Raw genomic sequence first — 21461 nt, forward strand, 5'->3', positions numbered from 1 at the left:
GGGTGGAGGCGGGCGCGCCGGCCAACGCCGCTCTCCACTGGTCGCCGCTGCGTCGCGTCACCGCCTCGCGCCGGCCGACGCGCCCGCCACCACGTAGCGGGCGCAGGCCCCGCCCCTCGGGTGGGCTTCCGGCGGCGCTAGGCCTATCCCGGAAGCGGAAGGGGGGGACGCGGACCCTAGCCCGGTCGCCGCCGGGTTTCCCCGCCGGTGGGTTGGCCCAGGGGACCCGGAGCCAGGTCTCGAAGTGAACGGGCAGGAGCGCAAAGACCCTATCGCGTCAGCGTCTGTGATCGGGCCATCCAGCCGGGGGTCAAACCTCGATGTCCACGCTACATCGGCTCCTTTCAGCCAGATTCCTCATGGGCAGGAGGCAGTGGCGGCGGACAGCAAGGGTAAAAGAGCAGGTCTTTACTGAAAAGAAACCAGATTGTGAAAGCTTCCCATAAGCTACATCCTTTTTCTGCAAAAACACGGGAACGGACTCCCGTGGCCGGACTCCGATAGAGGGGCAAGCCCGGTCTCTGGGAGCTCGTTCTGAGAATCACTGCGACGTGCGCTGCACGGTAGGTATTACCCCATCCCCATTTCACAGACGGACAGACCGAAGCCCAGAGAGGGGAGGCGACTTGGCTCAGGTCCCCTGGCCCATTCGGGAGCTGTGGCCGTGGTAGTCTACTTGGGCACCTGTCTCCAGAGCTCTTGCCGGAGGGAGAGGTGCGAGGCCCTGAGCGCTGATGCCCAAGGCCAGGCTAGAACAGCCCCAGACCCTAGCAGAGGAAACAGGATGGTGTTTTCAGCAGGATGTTCCTATACCGAAAGACTGATGTGTGTTCCAAACATCACATACTGACGAACTTTCCGGGGAGGGGGGGGGGCGGGAAATGGGGGGTTAAGCTGCCCTTTTACAACGTCCTTACTTGGCAAATTATAAAGTGGCAACCCAATGATTTCCAATATGCGAGAGGGAAATCTCAGCTTAACCGTGTTCCCCAAAGCAGCCACTATGTTTGTCCTGGGCTTACTGGACACTCAGAAGTGGTCCCTGCAGGTGGGGGCAGGGAGCAGGGACCCATCCTAACGCCCAGATCTGAGAAAGGGAGATGCTCATAAGATGCCATCCTGTACCCTAGTATCTTCCAGCTGTGCCTACACATCTGTGACCCTTTGTCACAGAGCAAATCACTTCCTGGGGAAGTCCACACAGCAGCAAGGCTGGCCCACATTACAGGCCACAGTGGACTTAGAAAGGAACTAGTTTCTCCATAGCAAACAGTTCTCTGACATGGCTTTTTTTTTTCTTTTTTTTTTTTTTTGTTGCTTAAACTCTGATCATTTAACTTAGTCCTCACAGCTCTGGGGTAAGCACTTTCATCTCCCACATGCGGAGACATGCATAGAAGTGAAGTGATTAGGGGGCGCCTGGGTGGCTCAGTCGGTTAAGCGTCCGACTTCAGCTCACGATCTCGCAATTCGTGAGTTCGAGTCCCGCGTCGGGCTCTGTGCCGACAGCTCAGAGCGTGGAGCCTGTTTCGGATTCTGTGTCTCCCTCTCTCTCTGCCCCTCCCCTGCTCACGCTCTAGGTCTCAAAAATAAATAAACATTAAAAAAAAATTAAAAAAAGAAGTGAAGTGATTAGCATAGAGCCACGCAGCTGATAGGTTGCAGGTCCAGAATTCAACCTGACTGTCCTCAAAGCCACTTCGCCGATCCACTGGGCGCCCATCCATTTCGCCTTATCTTAGGGTGGGTGTGCCCCGCGCCAAGGCCATGTCATAGATAGATCCCTGCTGGTTCTGAAATTGTGGTTCTGGGTTGACTCCCAATGCTCCCGGACCCCTTGTTTTGCCCTGTGGGACTGTTCCCCTTCAGGGGAGGCAGCTCCCTCATCTGTGAAAAGAAGTAGGTACGTCCAACATGGCCTGTTCTGGAGTAAAAAAAAAAGACCTGAAAACCAAAATCTTAGCTTATGGCTTCAGGGATGAGGGAGAAGAAGGAAATATTATCACTTTGTAGTCAAGGCAGAAAAGTTACTTTTAAAAATAGCACCAGCCACACACTAAGACAGCCCCAGGCCTTCATGGGGAGCTAGAAGCCTGGGACCAGAGCCAAGGGTGGCTTTGCCAGACATGGCTCTGGGCCATGCCCTGTAAGAACTACAGCTTTTTGTGGGGTAGAACGAGGTTACGGAGACCTGGGACATGGAACCTCTGTGGAGGGCTTCCCTGGGGCAGGAAAGGACCGGACAGAGACGGGGTAACATTCCTGCATGTGGACAGTGACCGGCATCTGTCACCCAATGCTAGTAGGTGACCCCGGAGGCGGGACAGGCAACAAACGGGCCCGAATGAGTGAAAGGCGGGTGGAGGTCAGTCTTCATGCAGAAGGTTAACAGGCTGACTTCGCCACTCCCGGCCCTGCCGGCCTCCCTGCAGTCTGGCCGTGCAGCCCAAACCTTGGACACGGGGTCCACATCTTCGCAAATGCAGAAAGGCTGATTTGCCTGTAAGGGACCAAATCAATAACGGTTCTGAGACTGGTTTGTGCAAATGGTTTTTTTTTTTTTTATTTCCACATTTATATCACAAGTTGTCCACTTACTGGACCAAATAGCAAAGTTGCTCCCTTCTGTGTCCTGAGAACACAGAAGTCTAGGTACTGTACATTCACTAAGGCTCCTTGTTTTTGCAAATCGCGTTTATGACAAATAACCATAAGGCAAACGAATCTAAAGGAATGGTTATGAGTGTTTCCAGCGCACAGACAGGTCTCCTCTTGCCCAACAGTACAGCTTACACACCAGTAGCACCCGCGATTACTTTTGTCTTTGGGGTGGGGGTGGGGAGGGGGGGAATCTGGAAAGGTGAACTTTTCAAGATATGTGCAGGAAGGGGAAAACAAAAAGGGAGAAAGAAAGGAAACTTATTTGGCTGATGGTCAGATGGAAAAGGCGGATAAAATAAACTCCTAGAACACTTAAATTTTTGCAGCATTTTTTTCAAAACCGGGTCTTAACCGAAACCAGATAAAAATGTGTGGATGCCCATGGAGCGCAGGTCATAGCAGCCGGCCAGCTGGCCCGCTGCAGCTGCCGAACTGGCACCGTAACCGAAGCACTGGCCGGTGGGGGTGCGAACAGAGGCCACGGTGCACGGACACCCACCGCCTCACACACTCAGGGCCAAATTTAGAAAAAGAAAACGCAAATGGATGAGACGCGTGCTTCTGTCGCTGTGTTTAAAGGTAACCTCTCCCACAGGTTTTCTGTGCCTGCCTGCAACTGAGGTCCCAGCTTACAGGTGCTGGGAAGTGTCCACACCGCTTCCGGGGTGGGGAACTGACGCTTTTTATAGCTGGTTCGCTATAGAGTTCTGAACTCACTTTGCCGGCCTTCCTTCCACACGGTCCTTCCTTTGCAATTTTGTTAGTAAACTGGTAGCAGCATTTCACAAAAGAAGGAGAATTTTGAGGGAAGGGCTCGGAGAGACCTCGAGACTCCCGCCCCCTCCCTCCGCCCCGGGCCGGACTCCCCGGCTTCCCAAGCACTGGGGGCAGCCCGCCCGCCGTGCTGACTGCAAGGTGGGAACGCACCGAGAGGCCGCCGGGCCGCTCAGTCCAAGCAGACATAAGGCAGAATGTTCAACCGCCCGTCGTCGCCGTGCGGGTCGAGCGATATGCACTGCGTCCAGTCATACCAGTTACCCTGTGTGTCCTGACACCCGTTCACCCCAGGCCACCGGTGGCCCTGGATTCTGTCCAGATCGTCCTGCGTGACCTCGCGGCTCAGCCCCGGGCGGTCCGTGGGCGCGCTGTGAGGCACCAGCACGTGCGGCTGCCTGGCCCCGCGCCGGGTGCTCTCCTCCTGCCTCAGGTACTCAGACATGAAGTGGTGGGCGCCCGGGGTCTGCGCGCCCGACGAGGAGAGCAGGCTGCTCTGCCGGCTCAGGTAGGACTGGATGATCTCGTTGCGCGACAGCTCCTTCCAGTTCGTCTGTTCGAAAGGGCTCTGGAGGCTGGCCTTGGCCTCGGGCTTGTCCAGCTCTGTCCTGGGCTGCTCTGTGTGCACGGGGCTGTCAGCCCGCACTGGCTCTTTCTGGGTCAGAGGTTTGATCTGTCTGGTCATGGGGTCAAAGGTGAGCTTCCGCTCTTTTAACCGGACGGGCTTGACGCCCGCCTCGGCCACCTGCCCGTCCAAGTTCACCGTGTAGTCACGAGGCCGGTACCTCTTCTTCTTTTTGCTGTCCGAGCCGCCAGAGGAGGCAGCGTCGCTGTCCGCCTTGGAGGAGTCTGGGGAGAAGCCGGCCCGGGGCAGCAGGGGCTCGGCCGGCGGCAGCCCCACTTTGCAGCCCGGCCCCGCCGGCCGCTGGTGGCCCTCGGGCTGCTCCAGCCAGCGCACCGGGCTCTCCGCACTGGGCAGCAGCTCGAGCCGCCTCACGGGGGGCGTGGACGGCCGGGCCAGCGGAAGCGGCGACGGCACCTGCGTGGCGTCGAGCGGCTGGGGCCGCGGAGAGGGGCTGGGCGTGGAGCCCTTGGGCGCGTACGGGCTCCGCTGCCGGGCAAAGGAGCCCTCGTGCCGTGAGTTCCGGGGACTGAAAGAGCAGCGAGGCGGCCCCTTGGGGTGGGGGGGGCCCGGAGTCTCGTCCACCCGGTCCAGCTGCTGCAGCACCGCGACCTTGGTCTGCAAGCAGGGCCCGGGCGGCTTGCCGAGGCCCGGGGAGCTGGTGTGCGGCCGCACCGCGTTGACGGGAATCTTGCCGCCGTGCTTGTCGTTCTCGCCGTGCTCCAGGCGGCCGCCCTCGGGGCCCGCGTGCCCGCTGCCGTCCAGGGGGCCGGGGAAGCTCTCGGGGCTCCCGCCGATCCCGTTGGTGGGGAGGGGGGAGGAGTTGGGTACCAGGGAGTCGTGGCTCGCCTTGGAGACCTTGGGAGGTGGCCTGGGGTGGCCGAGGTCACGCTGGTCTCCCCGGCGCTTGCGGCTGCCCAGCCTGTCCAGCCGATGCCCCCGCAGCCTCTGGAGGTCAATGCGGTTCTTCAGGTCGTGGATGCTCTTGGGCGTGCCGGCCGCCCCCGCCTCCGGCCGGCAGTTGTGAGCACCCCCGTTGGCGGAGCCGGCGCCCCCCGCCAGTCCCCGCAGCGCCGCCTCATTCTGGTGCACGGGCTCGATGAGCTTCTGCCAGCTCCGCAGCAGCTTCTTGGCCCGCTTGGCGAGCTCCTCGTTCTTCGTCTTCTTGCGGACGTCGTTGATGAGCTTCCCAAGTCGAGTTTCCTGCAACCAGAGAGGGACGACGATGACACGCTTCTGGGACAGGAAGTCCCCGTGAAAAGGGAGCAGAGCCGGAAACCGTGGGAAGGGCCCCCCTGGTCTTTGGACTAACCCCACTGACCCTTCCATCACAGAATTCCTGGATACAAAACCCATAGGGATTTGGGGGTCCTCTGTGACATCTACCTTCTCAAATTTAGTCCTCAAGCCTTAGGGCCCCAGGTGGCATCTCAGAAGCACCATCCCACAGGCTCCCGGCACCTGGAGACTGGGGACCGTCAAGGCCAGTGCAAGAGCACTTTGCCAGGGAAGCTCTCTGGGTGAGAGCGCTCTATGGCCAGGGCAACAGTGAAAGGAGGGATGGAGCCAGCCCGGCTCACCGGAGACGCCCCCAGGCACGCCTCCCAGCCGGCCCCGCAGCGTGACAGACACCCTGTGCAGGAACGGGCCCCAGCCAGGGAACTAAGGCTACCCAATTCCCACGCTACCCAGAGGAAGACGTGGCTTTTGGCACAGCACAGGTTGGGGGGGCGGGGGTGCTGCACCCCCGCCACACGGCACTCGCAAGTCCTCAGGTTGGGGAAGCCTGGGCCCGGCCCACCCGGCTCCTCCCAGCGTTGGATGCCGGGGACACTCACCTCCAGCGCCTCTTTGGTAATGGGGTATTTCTCCAGGCTGGAGATGACTTCCAGCACCGCCACCATGTTCCGGATCTACAAAACAAGAGCCACTTGTCAGACGTCTGCCCTTCTCTCTGTCCCAGCCCGCTCTGGCCTCTGCGTCCCCAAGAGCCAGTGGAGTCAGTAACACCAGAGCTTCTCCTCGCCCCACGCAGCCTCCTACCTGCTCCTAAGGCCAACAAGGCGCCCAGTGGTCACCCCCATCCACCTCCTCTAGTGCGTGGGGTACAGTTTACCAGAAGCCCATCCATGGTCATGCCCACCTGCCCAGGTGCTTGTCACAAAGCTTAGACTTGTGACATGTATGAGCTAGGATCTGCTCTTGCTATGGGAGATGTGCTCAACCCTGCCACCTCATGGGGGGGGGGGGGGCAGGATGGTGAAGGATTTAGCAAATAAAACACTAAGCTTGAAAGATCCATACCGGCATTCCTCCTTGCAGTGTTCTCAGCTTTAGTGCACTTCACAGATACTGTGTCTTTCACAAACTGAAGGTGTGCGGCAACCTTGCATCGAGCAAGTCTATTGGGGCCATTTTCTCAAAAGTATCTGCTCACTTCGTGTCTCTGTGTCACATTTTGGTAATTCTCACATTTCAGACTTTTTCATTATTATTATTATTTGTTATGGTGATCGGTGGCCAGTGATTTTTAGTATTTATTTATTTTGAGAGAGACAGAGACAGTGTGAGTGGGGGAAGGGCAGAGAGAGAGGGAGAGACAGAATCTCAAGCAGGCTCCAAGCTGCCAGAGTAGAGCCCGACGTGGGGCTTGAACTCACGAGACCACGAGAGATCATGACCTGAGCTGAAACCAAGAGGCAGACAGACACTTAACCGACTGAGCCCCTCAGGCGCCCCTGTGATTAGCGATTCTTGATGTTACTGCTGTAGTTGTTCCGGGGTGCCACAAACCACACCACACAAGAGGGCGAACTCCGTGATACTGTGTGTGTTCCGCCTGCCCCACTGCCCAGCCCTTCCCCATCTCTCTCCTCTCCTTGGGCCTCCCTGTTTCCCGAGACACAGCAGTGTTGAAATCAAGCCAACTGGCAATCCTACACTGGCCTCTAAGTGTTCAAGTGAGATAAAGAGTAGCATGTCTCTCACTTGAAATCAAAGGCTAGAAATGATTACACTAGAGGGGAAGGCGTGCCGGAAACTGAGGCAGGCTGGAAGCTGGTAGGCCTCTTGCGTCAGTTAGCCTGGTTGTGAAGGCAAAGAAAAGTTCTTGAAGGAAATTAAGCTGCTTCTTCGGTGAACAAACATGAGTGATAAGAAAGCAAAACTGTGTTAACTGCTGATGTGGAGAAAGTTTGAGGTCTGGACAGAAGGTCAAACCACCACGACATTCCCTTAAGCCGAAGCCTCGTCCGGAACAAGGCCCTAACCCTGTAATTCTACAAAGGCCGAGAGAGGTGAGGAAGCTCTCACGTTGGAGGCTAGCAGACACACGTCGGGTCACAAGGTTCCAGGAAAGACGCCATCGCCCCTGACGCGGCAGCGCAAGGCGAAGCAGCAGGTGCAGACGCAGAAGCTGCAGCAAGTGATCCAGAAGGTTCTAGCCGAGATCATTCACGAAGGTGGTTGCAGTCTAAACAAGACTTTTTTTTTCTCTAAAAATTTTTGGAAGTGTATTTATTTTGAGCACGAGTGGGGGAGGGTCAGGGAGAGAGAGAATCAGAAGCAGGCTCCATAACTAACTGAGCTAAATTACCCATGTAGGCGCCCCTAAGCAACAGATTTTCAGCGGAGGCCAAACAGCCTTCTATCGGAAGAGGATGCCATCCAGGACTTTCAGAGCTAGAGACGAGAAGTCAATGCCTACCTTCAAAGGACAGGCTGACTCCTACTGGGGGCTAATTCAGCTGGTGACTAAGCTGAAGCCTGGGCCGATTTACCACTTGGAAAATCTTAGGGCCCTTCAGAGTAATCGGCGCTGCCTGTGCTCTAGAAATGGAACAACAAAGCCTGGAGGACAGCACATCTGTTTACAACATGGTTTACAGACTCTTTTAAGCCCACTGTTGATGCTTACTGCTCAAAAAAAAAAAGGATTCCTTTAAAAATATGACTGATCAAAAAAAAATTAAAAAAATAAAAATAAATATGACTGCTCACTGACAACACACCCAGTCACACACAAACTCTGACAGGGATGTGCAAGAGATTCACGTGGTTTCCATGCCTGCTGACATAACATTCATTCTGTGGCCCATGGATTAAGGGGTAATTTCAACTTTCAAGTCTTATTAAGAAATACATTTCGTAAGGCTGCTGGATCTGGGCAAAGTAAACTGAAAGCCTTCCAAAAGGGTTCACCATTCTACATGCCATTAAGGGTATCTGTGATTCATGGGAAGAGGTCAAAACATCAACGTGACCAGGAGTTCGGAAGAAGTGGATCCCAGCCCTCACGGATGACTTTGAGGGTTCAAGACTTCATTGGAGGCAGCGACTGCAGGTGTGGTGGGAAGAGCAAGAGAACTAGAATCCGAAGCGGAGCCTGAAGACAATAGGCCTGCAGTGCTCCGATCTCGTGACAAAACTTGAACGGAAGAGGAGCTGCTTCTAACGGACGAGGAAAGCAGGCTTCTTGAGCTGCAGTCTGCTCCTGGTGAAGATGCCGTGAAGACGGTTGGAACGACGACACAGGGTTCAGAACGTCACAGAGGCAGAGTGGAGGGGGCGGCAGCAGCGGGATCTGAGGGGACGGACTCCGATTCCGAGAGAAGTCCCACCGTGGGTGAAATGCCACCAAACAGCACCGCGTGCTGCAGAGAAGTCGCTCGTGAAAGGAGGGCTCCTTCGACTCAGCGAACCTTACTACTGTCTTATTTAAGACCTTGCCACAGCCACCCCAGCCGTGAGCGACCGCCACCCCGATCAGTCAGCAGCCGTCACGTGGAGGCAGGACCCTCCACCAGCAAAAAGATTACGACTCGCAGAAGGCTCAAATGATGGTTAGCATTTTTTTTTTAGCAATAAAGTATTTTTTAAGTTTTTAAAATTTTTATTTAATTTTATTTTTAAAAAATGTTTATTTTTGAGAGTGTGAGCGGGGGAGGGGCAGATAGAGAACGGGGACAGAGGATCTGCAATGACAGCAGAGAGCCTGATGTAGGGCTTGAACTCACAAACCACGAGATCATGACCTGAGCTGAAGTCGGACGCTTAACCGACTGAGCCACCCAGGTGCCCCCCAAATTTTATTTGAGGGACAGTGGGCGCATGCACTCACAGGTGCACAAGCGGGGGAGGGGCAGAGAGAGAGAGACAGAGAGAGAGAATCCCAAGGCTCCATGGGCTTGATCCCATGAACCATGAGAGCATGACCTGAGCCGAAATCAAGAGTTGGACACACGGGCGCCTGGGTGGCTCAGTCGGTTAAGCCTCCTACTTCAGCTCAGGTCATGATCTTGCGGTCTGCGAGTTCGAGCCCCACATCAGGCTCTGTGCTGACAGCTCAGAGCCTGAAGCCTGTTTCAGATTCTGTGTCTCCCTCTTTCTCTCTCCTCCCCCTCTCATGCTCTCTTTCTTCTCAAAAATAAATAAACGTTAAAAAAAAAAAAAAACAGTTGAACACTCAACTGACTGAGCCACCCAGGTGGCTCAGCAATAAAATATTTTTAATTAAGGTATGTACATTGTTTTGTTTTGTTTTGTTTGGACGTAATACTACTGAACATTTAACAAACTACGGTACAGTATGAATATAACATCTACAGTAAAACCTTGATTTGCAAGCATAATTCCATTCCAGTAACATGCTTGTAATCCAAAACACTCATATATCCAAGTGAATTTCAAGAACCATTGGTTCAGTTGTGCTCATGTGACATCCAGCGTCATATACTACTTGTATTGCAAGACATCATTTATCAAGTTATAATTTATTAGAAATGTTTGCTCGTCTTGCAGAACACTCGCAGAATAAGTTACCTGCAATCCAAGGTTTTACTATATATGCACCGGGAAACCAAAGCATTCATTGACCTCCCTTTACTGCGATAGTTGCTTTATTTCGGCCGTCTGGAACCCACCCCACAGTATCCCTGCATGCCTGCACACAATCATCCGATCGGTTTGGTTACATTAGCAAGACCTTTAGAGTTCATCCAGAGACACCAAAAAGTCACAAAGTGGGGAGATGACAGATGCCACAGTGCCGTGAGGATCTGTATCTGGAACACAGAACCTGGCCCGGGAGACATGAACAGGCACCGGGCGGAACGGGAAACTGCAGCACCTGTGCCCAGCTCTCTCCAGAAGCCACGAGCAGCTGCCCTGCAGACGTGCCCACTAACCGGCAGAAGTGGCATCTGATGGTACTAGGTAGTTCAGGGGCCCAGCCAAGCCTGGGGAGGGATGGGCTTTGTCTGGTGGTCTCCTGTTTGCAGATCTGACCCAGCCACTCCATGCCCCCCCTCATACGATGTGTTTTCACACAGCCCTGCTTTGTGTAACGTAACCACCCCGTGGGGAAGGTACTATTACCACCACATTTTACAGACAGAAGGCACACAAAGGTGCAGGTCAGGTGGTCAAACGTTATGACATCAATGTCTTCCAAGAGTCAACGGAACAGAATGAAAATTCCAAGAGCAACAGAAATGATCAACTGTAGTTTCAGTGCATCGACAAGACAAAGCTCAGACCATGGGGAGTGAAGTCACAGAACATACAGACTGCATGATTCCATTTACACCAAACATCAGAGCAAAGTCACAAATTAAATTTAAAATTTGTCAGACTTGGCCCCTGGCTGGCTCTGTTGGTAGAGCACGTGACTTTTAGTCTTGGGGTCACGAGTCTGAGCCCTATGTTGTGCATAGAGCTTACTTAAAAAATACACACACACACACACACACGCACACACTCAAGCAAAAACTCTTAAGTCTTCTCAAAGAAACAGGAGACTATCTTTGCAACCTTGGGGTAGACAAAGATTTCTTAAGACCCCCCAAAGCAGTAACTGCCCAAGAAAAAAGCCTGACAAACTGGGCTTCATCGAGATTGAGAACTTCCACTTACCTCAAGAGGCAAACAGCCCGGGAGCACTGACAAAGCGTGCCCAGTGAAGGACGCAGCTCTGGAAGAGGTGAAGAACTCCCTCAGCTCAACAACCCCCAGCAGCTGCAGGTTTTGGTGGGCTGGCCGGCTGGGGGAGCCCATATGCCAGGAGGAAGCCCCCCCTCCCTTCCAAGATCACACAGCCCATCACATGCCCACACACACTGGACGGAGCATGCAGGCGAACGGGAAGGGCATGAGGAAAGGTACATGTCCCACCCAGCCGCCACCACCACGGTTCCCTGTAGGTTTCCAAAAATCTTCCTTGCGTTGTATATACACTTACCGCGCATTAAAAACAACAGCAACAAAGCAAAACATGATTCTATGCCTTGCTTTTCTCACTAACATCAGAAACAACCAGCATCGCAGACATCCCCCCTTCCCTCTTGCTTCCAGTGGGGTGGGGGTGGAGTGGGGGGGGGTACTTGAGCAGAGCTGTGTCCCCCCTTTTCCACTTACTGTTACAAACAAGGTTGCAATCCCTACCTTTACTAGAGGAGATCCTGGGCTAACACACAAACTGCTAGAGGGGCTATTGGCACAAGGACCAGGAAGGATTGTAATTAGCCCCCAGGGAGGCGGCTCCAATTCCAGGCCCACTATAGGAGAGGAAGGCGGAAAAGCCTGTTTCCCAGTCCTTGCCAGTACTGTGGTGTATCGGTTTCCCGTTGTTGCCAAAATGATGCACATGATCACAGAAGGAGAGGCTTGAACAACATGCGTATATATATCATGTCAGTTTGGGGGGGGGGGGGGGGGGACGGACAGTAATGTGGTTCAGGTCGCCCTGTGCTGAGACCCAGCACAGGAGGGTAGGCAAGCCGCCCTCCTTTCAGGGAAGTTCTCAAGGCCGCTTCCTATTCCTTTCCGTGTTGACAGAATTACGCCTCCTTGCTGTAGAACTGAGGGCTCCCTTTTCCTGCTGGCTGGCTGGCTGGCACTGAAGGCCATCTCAGCTTCTAGAGGGCACTGCATTCCCCAGCTCATGGCATCTCAGTTCACTTCCCACGTCTGCCACAGCACCAAGTCCTCACACTGCACCTCTCTGACCCGGCCAGACAAGGGTCTCTACTTCTGAGGATCTGATTAGGCTGGGCCCACCTCGATACTCCAGGTATGTACCCTTCACACCCACATAGTCCCTTCTGCCACACAAGGTACCACGTGCCCAGGTTCTGGGGACTAGGATGCAGACATCCTTTGGGGCTTTTACTCTGCTGGCCACATGCATTCCTCGGCTTTTCTGATCTGCCTTCTTTGCAGCTGAAGGCAGCTGTCACCTCCACCCGCCACCTCAAGTTCTTGGTGTCTTTTTTTTTTTTTTTTTTTTTAATGTTTATTTACCTTTGAGGGAGACAGAATGAGGGGCAGAGAGAGAGGGAGACATGGAAACTGAACAAGGCTCCAGGCTCTGAGCTGTCAGCACAGAGCCCGACGCGGGGCTCGAATGCACGAACCGTGAGATCATGACCCGAGCCAAAGTCGGATGCTCAACCAACTGAGCCACTCAGGTGCCCCTCCTGGTGTCTCTTCTGAGTGTAAACTGCAGTGACCACACAGCAACAACAGTGGCCCTCACTCTGCCCGTCAGAGCTCCCACAAAGCTGCCCCTATGCCACGGGGTCCAATCTGCATGTTGGCAACAAAGGCCTCCCCTCGCAGTGTTTTCATTCAGGGCCGTGTCCGGGAACACATCTGGATGGCCCCCAAAACCTACTCCAAGCTGCACTGAGGGAAGGGGTCTGAGAGGAGACACTCCATCACTTACATGCCTTTGACGCGCCCCCAGACAGGGACCCTGAGCAAGAGGAGACGGGGCAGTGAGGAGGCCAGTACCACAGGGACAGCGAGGCCACCGTCTCCCTGTCCCCAGCTCTGGGATTCCAGCCCTGATGGGCTCCTGGGCTTGCCACATGGCCTGTCTCCACCCCAGTGACTTCACCCTGGTATATTTAGAGCCCTGGGTCCCATACACTCCTGAACCTCACGGCAGGCTCTGGGCAGCTCTGCAGGCCAGAGTCCCAGGGCCACGTGCAAACCTCTTGCTGTCAGGAACAGCCTGGCGCACCTGCACCGGTGGCCCTTTCCTGCTCTGGCTATCTCCCCTGGGATTCGTTCTCAACAAAAACAAGAACACCTCTCAAAACCACCTGCCAAAGGGCTGTCCCAAAAGGGGCGGAATTTGTAAATGAAGGATGTCTGAGCGCCCGAAGTCTCTCATTTTCTCATTAAGGTTCCTTCAACAGATGCAGATTAATTTGTATTTCCTTAACAATTAATGAAGCCGAGTGTCACCTCCCCTTTCTACCAATGATGACTGCCCATGTGAGCTGTTCACCATTCCAAGCCCACTTACTCTCTAAGACCACCCTCTTTATTGGAAACAATTAATCACCCGGCCAAGGAGCCCACAGGGTGGTGGTGGTGGTTGCCCCACCCTGTGCACATGGCAGTTGGGCAAGGAAGGTGTCAGGAGTGGGGGAGGACTACTCTGGAAGTGCAAGGAGCAGGCAGGGCAGGTGGGGAAGGCTGGGCAGTGGTGGCACAGAGAGGACCCCAGAGGTCTGTTCCAAGGCAGGGCAGGAAGTCGGCAGGTGATTACTGGCGGAAGTGATTCCTTAAGTATCTCACGGAGTGCCTTCGGATCCTAGACTGGAGGTTGACGGGCACAATCAGGTATCCTCAATAAGACAGGAAAGTCAACGTCACACAGACAGCTGTGCCAGCCAGCGTCTCCAGCATCAAATACACAGGCACCCCCTAAACAAGGCGCCTCCCAACTCTGGCATAGGGAGAAAGAAAACACATCCTCCCTCACACCTACGGGCCACCCCAGGGACACATGCTCCTCACCACCAACCCAGTTCCCAGGGCTCTTATGGGGACTTCCCACCGCATGATAACCAAGAACAGGCAAAAAGGAAGCAGAAAGGCCTCGGTTCCTGGGGGTGCCCTCAGGGCACGCCAAGTCACCGGCAGCCAGGCTAACCGGCAATATTAGCTGTTCGACTCACAGTGAATAGGAAGAAGGGGGTCTGGACACATACAGGCGACAGTCCAAAGGAGAGGACGGCACCCCGCAGCCGCGGCCTGGGTGCGAGTCTGGACCACGGAGAGCAGGACGCTCCCATACTGCTCAGGCCTGAGGCTGGTGACACCCCCGTCCTCCCACACCCACGGTCAAGTGGGAGCAGTGAGGAATGTGCACCGCACTCCGCAGCACACTGCGCTGTGTGAACCATTAAAGCACACTGCTCATCCTCATCTTTTTATGACACGTTTTAGAGTATTTAGTGAAGAAACGAGGCACCCTGGAATCTGCTACAAAATCCCCTTGGATGTGGGGCGCAGAAGGGGACAAGATGAAGCAATGCGGATTGGCTCTAAATCGGTACCTGCTGGAGCAGGGGCACGGTTACGTTATTCTCTCTACTTTTATGTTTGAAACCTGCCACAAATCTAAAAGGTTACAAACTACACCCATTTCCTAACACGTGGAAGATTTCACTGGGTCTGGAATGAGACGGCAGTTGGCAGCGGTGCGGAGATGAAGTGAACAAATACTTGTTTTTCAATTCCACACGGTGGCTTCTCACTGCACCACCCGGCACCTGCATGGGGAGAGGGGCCGAGGGCTGCTGGGATGCTGTCTCCCTCCAAGTGAGCCTGTCTCTGGCCCCCTCAAGCTCTTCAAACTACTGGGTATGTTCTATCTGGTGCGATCTCTGGAGCTCCTCACCAAGCCCCCCGCAGGCTGCTGAGCTGCTGCTCAACGGAGTCGGTGTAAACACTCCTACTAGAGTGGAAAGGGGTCTGGGGTCTGCTCTCCCAAGGTGGGTCCATGCCTCCCTGCAAAGAGCCCAGAGAGCCAGAACTCCTGCATCCAGACCTGCTCTCTGCCCTCAGATAGGGAAGATGCCACAGGGTCCAGGAGACACCCGCCCAGACATGGGCCAAACAGCTTCCTGGGGGGCTCTCCAGAGAGCTGGGGATTGCCGTGCCCACGGAGAGGGCAGGTTCTGTGGTTGGGTTCCCAGGGTGCTGAGGCCAGGGAAGGAGAAGTCAGCGAGAGGGGGCCTAGGCTTCTGACGTGACGGCAAGCCCCAAGCCATACCAAAGCCCTTGCCCATCTGCGGATGCTAGAGTGTCCGTGTCCACACAGGCCTGAGGTCAGAAGCCAGGGGAGGTCAGAGTCAGGGAGCACCTCACAGCAGGGCCAGGCCAGGGCAACAGTAACCCAGGGAAGGGACAGCTGGCCAACGCTGCCCTGTGGCTGCCCTCTGAAACCCGGGGATGCCACCGGCTTCTCCAGAGTCCAGGACACCAAACCGGCTTCAGAAAACCTGCCGACAGCAGGGTACAGGGAATCATCTTTAAAACCAAACCCAATGGAAAGACTTTAACTGGCCCTCATCACATGTCTGAAAGTTGCCCTGTGAATAGGATCACTGGTCTGACCCTGGATCTGTGTGCAGAGCTGGGGCCAGTGCGGTGGGGTACACCCACCCCTGACCAGCTTCTCCTCCCCTATTTCAGGGGATATGCAGGTAAACCCCAGGCCCTGAGTAATTAATTAGCACCCTGTGGGGGATTTCCAACCCCATGTGAAACAGGAACCGAAACACTAAGCTTCAGAGTCTCTGAGCCCATGGCTGACCATTCTGTTCTCCACGCATCAAGGGTTCCCACTCTGTCTCAAATCCCCAGTCTCTCAGGAATTAAGCTGGATGTGTGCAGCCATGGTGGCAAAGGGGAAACCCTGTGCTCCCTGAGCTCTGAGCACTGGTGGGGCCCAACGGAAATGAGCCAGGGCAGGCCCACCCAAGCCAGATTCTCATCGGGCTGTTGGGTTCCCCCAGGAAGCTGAGCTCTCTAGCTTTTCCTCCTTGAAAGCCCACTTTACAGATAAAGAAACTGAGAGTCTGAGAAGGTAATAAAGATTCAAGGTTCATCACTCAGCTAGAACGTGGCGGAGTGTGGTCTTATACCAGCCTGGCATAGACTCTGCCTATCACACACAGGTGCTTTACTAGGTGAGGTGAGGGAGGGCACCCAGATGCCACCAGGCTGGTGATGTTGGCATCCCGTCCGCATACTCTCCCCAACCTGCCCCAGCAAGTAAACGCACAGGTTATAGTTTCTTGAGCCACCCAGGGCCAGTGCCCTCATGCCCAGCATATCTCTGGGCTGCCTCTGCCTTCCCTCCAGGGTAGCCTAGAGCCAGGGAGACCCACACACCTATCCAGCATAACAGGGGCTTCAGCTCACCCCCAGTGTTCACCCTAAGCAGCAGGCCACTTGGTAAACGACAACAGCACTCAAGCCTGCCTCCCGCTAGGCCCTGGCAATGGCGCACACAAGCCTTCCTGCTTCTGAAGCTGCACACCATGTTCCCAGGTGGGTGTCATTCTTTCTGTGACTCAAACTGCCTCTGCCGCGAGCTGGTGCGAGAGATGGTGGCACCTGCACCCCCCAAAGATCCTGGCTGAGTCCAGCCCATGTCCCACCCTGTCACCCTGAGGAAGGAAAAGAAGTCAGTGTGGCTTGATCCTCCCTCTTGGCTCTGGAAGGTGCATCCTCCTGGCCCTGCTGTGCCCTGCCTAGTTCCACAGCCAAGCAGGAGTAAGAGGAACCTCCCTTAGGTCATCTGCACTCTGCCTGGCCAAGATGCCTTCTTCTGCCAGGCCCCCAGTGGCAGCCTTGCACCCACAGGGGTGAAATCTCTCTCATTCATGGCTTCTTATAGGAAGAAGGACATGGGGGGGTGGGGAGGGGGGCTGTGTCCCAGCTGCAGCAGCCAAGCTCAACACTTGCAAAAGCACAAAATTACTTCCTCATCAGAAGGGCCCATCTGCTCCCCAGGAGCGTCCACAGCTGGAGCACGGCCACTGCGTGCATGGCCCTGATTGTCACACTCACAGCCCACAGAGCACCCACGACCAGAACATGTAACTGCAGCTGCAACTCAGCCGAGGGGATGGAAACCCCAGCCTGGGCCCAGAGAGCGAGCCAAGCAGCCTGCATCCCACAAGCAGCACAGCACAGGAAAAGGAAGCCCAGGGCAGTGGCCGGAGCTCCCCGTCAGCTCTCCGTCAGCATGAGCGGCTGCCATCCTCCATCACTGAGGGAGAGGCTAGCAGGTGAGGGGGTGGGGAGGGCAGGAGAGGCAGCACTCTCCCCGCAGCAGCAGTCCCCAAAATGTTCCTCTCTCCCTCCTTTTTATTTCAGCAGCTCTCTCCAGCAAAACTATGTACTTAAACTTTCCTGACCTCTGAATCAGGTCAACAGGACACACACAATTCTCATTACGATCCAGTCCCTTCTGAGAGTACAAGAGCTCTCAATGTGTCATCCGTGAACTGGTTCGTTCCTGCACTGATACAACTGCAAAGTCAGAAAGCCAAGCAGAGCACTTGTTTGCAGGGGGGTCCAGGTAGCAGAGCATCCGACGACAGACAGCACTCCAGTCAGGGTTTTCTCCTTCCCACCCTGGCACTCCCAGAGGAACAGCCAGGAAGAATACCAGCTGTGCCAGACATAATGGCCCGATGCCCACGGGAGGGGCACCCACAGCGTTCGACCCACATGCATGGAGAACACAGACAATCCAAAGCGAGACCCAGCCAGCTTTACAGGAACTCATAGGGGCCAACCTCCAAGAGACCGTTAAGCAAACCATCGAGGTGACAGGAGTGAGCTCCAGCACTGCCACATGAAACACCCGGTGGTGGGGCTGGGCGGGAAAGGGCCAGGCGGGGGAGCTGTGCAAAGATGCCACGGGGCTGAACCTGGCCTCTACTGTTGGCCCAATTTGGACTGAAGCAAGAGCAGCCACCGGTCAGCCCAGCTCCTCCCCATGAACAGGGAAGCCCGAGGGAAATGCTGGGAAAACCACACATCATCTCTGCAGACCCAGAACGGGTGTGTGCTGACCACCGTCCTGAGAGACTGTGCCCACGGGGGGGAGGGGGGGGGGGCAGGTCAGGTGCACCCTGCCTACCCACCACCAGCCTGCTCTGTGGTCTCTGAGATCCCTTCAGGCAGTGCAGTGCCCAGCATGGTGCCAGGCTACCAGTCTACCAACCTGGGCCGCTATAGGATCTTGGGAGCCAAGAATACTCCAGAATTCCCCCAACAAGTCAGCAGTTGCTTCCTAAGCAACTACGGCAGGCCTGGAGTATGCAGGAAGGCAAGTGTGGCCCAGGCCTGAGGTGTGGATAGAGGCGGCCAGAGGCAACAACAGAAGCAAAAGGGAAGCACCACAACCAAGGCTCACCTGAGCGGCCAGGAGCCCAGGTGCAGGGGGACCGGAACTGCGGCTACATCCAGAGAGTGCTTTTAAAAAGGAGGAGTAGGCTGGGCAAAAGTGACCACGCCACACAGGAAGTCCAAGATGCCCCTGGTTAGCAGTAAGAGTGTGTAACATGTGCGTAACATTCAGGGTCTGGTGGCCCTCACTTTCCTGAGCACTCCCACAAGGTCACCACGTTCCCTGTGCTGGGTGGACAGGAAAAGAGCAACAGGAACTGCCAGAACCTGAGTGGGGGCCACACTGGTTAAGTCATTCGGCAAGTCTCCGGGTTAGGTATCAAGGAGCTCTTGTCTCCTTTTATTTATTTTTTTTAAAGCTTATTTATTTATCGAGAGAGAGAGAGAGAGAGAGAGAGAGAGAGAGAGAGAGAGAGAGAGGGAGAGAGAGAGAATATGCAAGTGGGGTTGGGGCAGAGAGAGGAGAGAGGAGGGAGGGGGAGAGGGTGGGGGAGGGAGAGGGAGAGGGAGAGAGAATGAAGCCCAAGAAGGCTCCCAGCTGTCAGCGCAGAGCCCGATGCGGGGCTGGAACCCACGAACCATGAGATCATGACCAGAGCCGAAATCAGACACTCCACCCTATGAGCCACCAGGTGCCCCCTCGTCTCCTTTTAAATAGGAATCTGAGATCAGCAAACCCACCAGGGTTTAAACGTAACTAATGAAGGTGTGCCTGTCCTAAACTGGGTGGTAGCCATGAGCCAGGACACCACCTCAGCCCATTAGGCCATGAACTCCATATCAAATGCTCCAGGGCAGAAAGCACCAGAGAAGACTGCACCGGAGGTCAGTGGATGGCCTCTGATCCTGCCCACCCACCCAGCCCACTCGGCTGTTTCCTTAGCCTCTAAGTGGGAGGATGACAGAGGCTTCCTACAGGCTCCTAGAAGGGGCACAAGAGACACACACGGACGTCCAGGATGCTGCCTGGCACACAGTAGCGCTCAGAAAGGAGTCACCTCCTACACTTGGGAGGTGATCAGGCCCAAGACCCCTCACCTATTGCCCTACAGCTCAAGGGCTCTGTGTATCTGTGTGGAGCTGGAGGAACCACAGTGGGCACAGGGACTTTCTCAGCAGGCAGTCCTGTAACAGGGCCACCGTGGAGAGAACCAAGGACACAGTCACCCATGGAACAGAAAGGTGAATCTGTACATTGTGTCAAATGTCATATAAGGATGGACACGCACAGCCCGTGACCCAGCGATTCCACTCTGAGGCACATACCAACAGAAATGTGAACACCCACGCATGGAGAATATATTCAGAACAGCCCCAACTAAAAACCACCTGAATGGCCGTCAACAGCATCGTGGATGCCCAAATCACGGTCTATCCATTTAGTGTGGAATGAACAAACTGCTGCTACACTCAACATTAAAGATAAATCTCAAAACAGTGTCCAGTGAAAAAGTCCAGTAGAAAAGAATGCATGCAGTCTACATTGGATTGAAAGCTCCCAAGCAGGCAAAACTTCTCAGTGGTGACCAAAGTCAGGGAAGCTGGGGATGGGGAGCTGCTTAGACAGGGAGCAAGGGTGGCTTCTGGGGAAACAAATGCTCTATTCCTGGACCTGGGTGAGGGGTAACTAAGATGCAATCATTGCACATGCATTCCGTAAAATGTAAAGCTCACAACCGGCGCCCTTCTGGATGATCTTAAAAGCCATCCTGTCCCAGAAACTGATGCCAGAGCTGCGGGGTTGAAGAGGAGGAGAAGGCACTGCAGAGTCAGTCCCTGGCTCCCCCACAGTGGCACAGACCACTCTGAGGTCCCGCAGAGAATTGCCGCACAAGCCCCGGCTACCTGGGACACACAGCATACCTCTGCTTCAAAGCTCACAGAGAAACGTGTCCACACGCTCCTGCCCCTGGCAGAGGTCAGGTCTGGGGAGGACAAGTGTGCTCTGCAGCTTCCAGGGAAGGAGTAACTCCGCAGCTCAGAGTCCCCAAGAAGAAGGAAGCTTGAACATTACTGGAGAGACAGGCAGGCAGCACCTACTGCCTGGGCACTGCTGGCCAGCACTGTGCTGGGCATATGTCTCTTACCATATACCATGGCCTCTTTTGAGGCCACACACCCCCAAGTAGGTATTATGCTGTTTCCCCAGCATGGAAGCCAGGGCACCCATTAAACACCTGGCCGCAGGTTCATTTCTGACCTAAGCTGTTAATTCTGGGCAGTCAGCCCATGCCTGATTCCATGCAACAGGCCATTAGCAAGTATACAGGTGACCTGGGCAGAAAACGACAGCCGGCTTGAAGGAGGGCAATGGAACAACTAAGGAAAGGAAAGTCTTCATGTCTAACCCAGGAAAGAAGATACCAAAGAAAACTAGAAATTAGAGGAGGGGGGAGAGTGGCAGATAACATTTTAAAATCAAAGTAACCTGCCATATTAAGAGGCTAAAAATGAAAAAGCCTTGTGATTGTTCCAAAAGATATGGGAAAAATATTTGACCAAATTGGGCATGTCTTCCTGATAAAAACTTTGAGCAAACTAGGAACAGAAGAGAACCTCCTCGGTCTGACAAAGTGTTTTGACAATATCCACGGCTAACATCATATTTGATGGTGAATGGCTCCATGTTTCCCCCTAACAGGTACAAGACAAGGATATGTTCTATTCAGTCTTGTCAGGAGGTTCCAGTCAATGTAATAAGGCAAGAAAAAGGGGAAAACAACAACAACAACAACAACAAAAAGGACATCTAGATTGGAAAGAAGGAAGTAAAATGGTCTTTATTCACAAATAACAGAAGTCTATATTGAAAATCTTACAGCATCTCCAAAAAAGTTACCAGAACAAGTGAATTTAGCAAGGCTGCAGGATACAAGTTCAATATAAAATTCGACTGTACTTCTATATGCATTTTCATTCAGAAAATGAAATTTTAAAAAACCAATTCCAGGGGTACCTGGGTGGCTCAGTTGGTTCAACACCCAACCCTTGATTTCAGCTCATGTCCTGACCTCATATTTGTGAGATCAAGCCCCGCATGAGGCTCCGTGCTGAGCATCGAGCCTGCTTGGCAGTCTCTCTCTCTCCCCCCCCTCTCTCTGCCCCTCCCCCGTGCATGCACCTGCATATGTGCTCTCTCTCAAAATAAATAAACATTAAAAAGCCCAATTCCATTTATAAT

The 21461-nt window shown here is 54.4% G+C and overlaps 1 protein-coding gene across 6 annotated transcripts in view; it reads right to left on the minus strand.

Moving 5' to 3' along the window:
• Nucleotides 1–2537: 2537 nt before the first annotated feature.
• Nucleotides 2538–21461, minus strand: part of MED26 (mediator complex subunit 26) — a 52830-nt gene continuing 33906 nt past the window's right edge. For 5 of the 6 annotated variants that reach the window (XM_045047794.1, XM_023246873.2, XM_023246877.2 and 2 more), the window contains 2 exons: nucleotides 5896–5970; nucleotides 2538–5260 (listed from right to left, as the gene is read on the minus strand). In XM_045047794.1, the coding sequence (XP_044903729.1) occupies nucleotides 3608–5260; nucleotides 5896–5961 (1719 nt within the window). In that variant the 5' untranslated portion in view covers nucleotides 5962–5970 and the 3' untranslated portion in view covers nucleotides 2538–3607. Of the gene's footprint in view, nucleotides 5261–5895; nucleotides 5971–6361; nucleotides 6618–21461 lie in introns of those variants that run through there. The other variant, XM_045047780.1, reaches the window with a different exon arrangement.

This window comes from Felis catus, chromosome A2, assembly GCF_018350175.1.
Source record: "Felis catus isolate Fca126 chromosome A2, F.catus_Fca126_mat1.0, whole genome shotgun sequence".
In the NCBI taxonomy this organism is placed as follows: Eukaryota; Metazoa; Chordata; class Mammalia; order Carnivora; family Felidae; genus Felis; species Felis catus.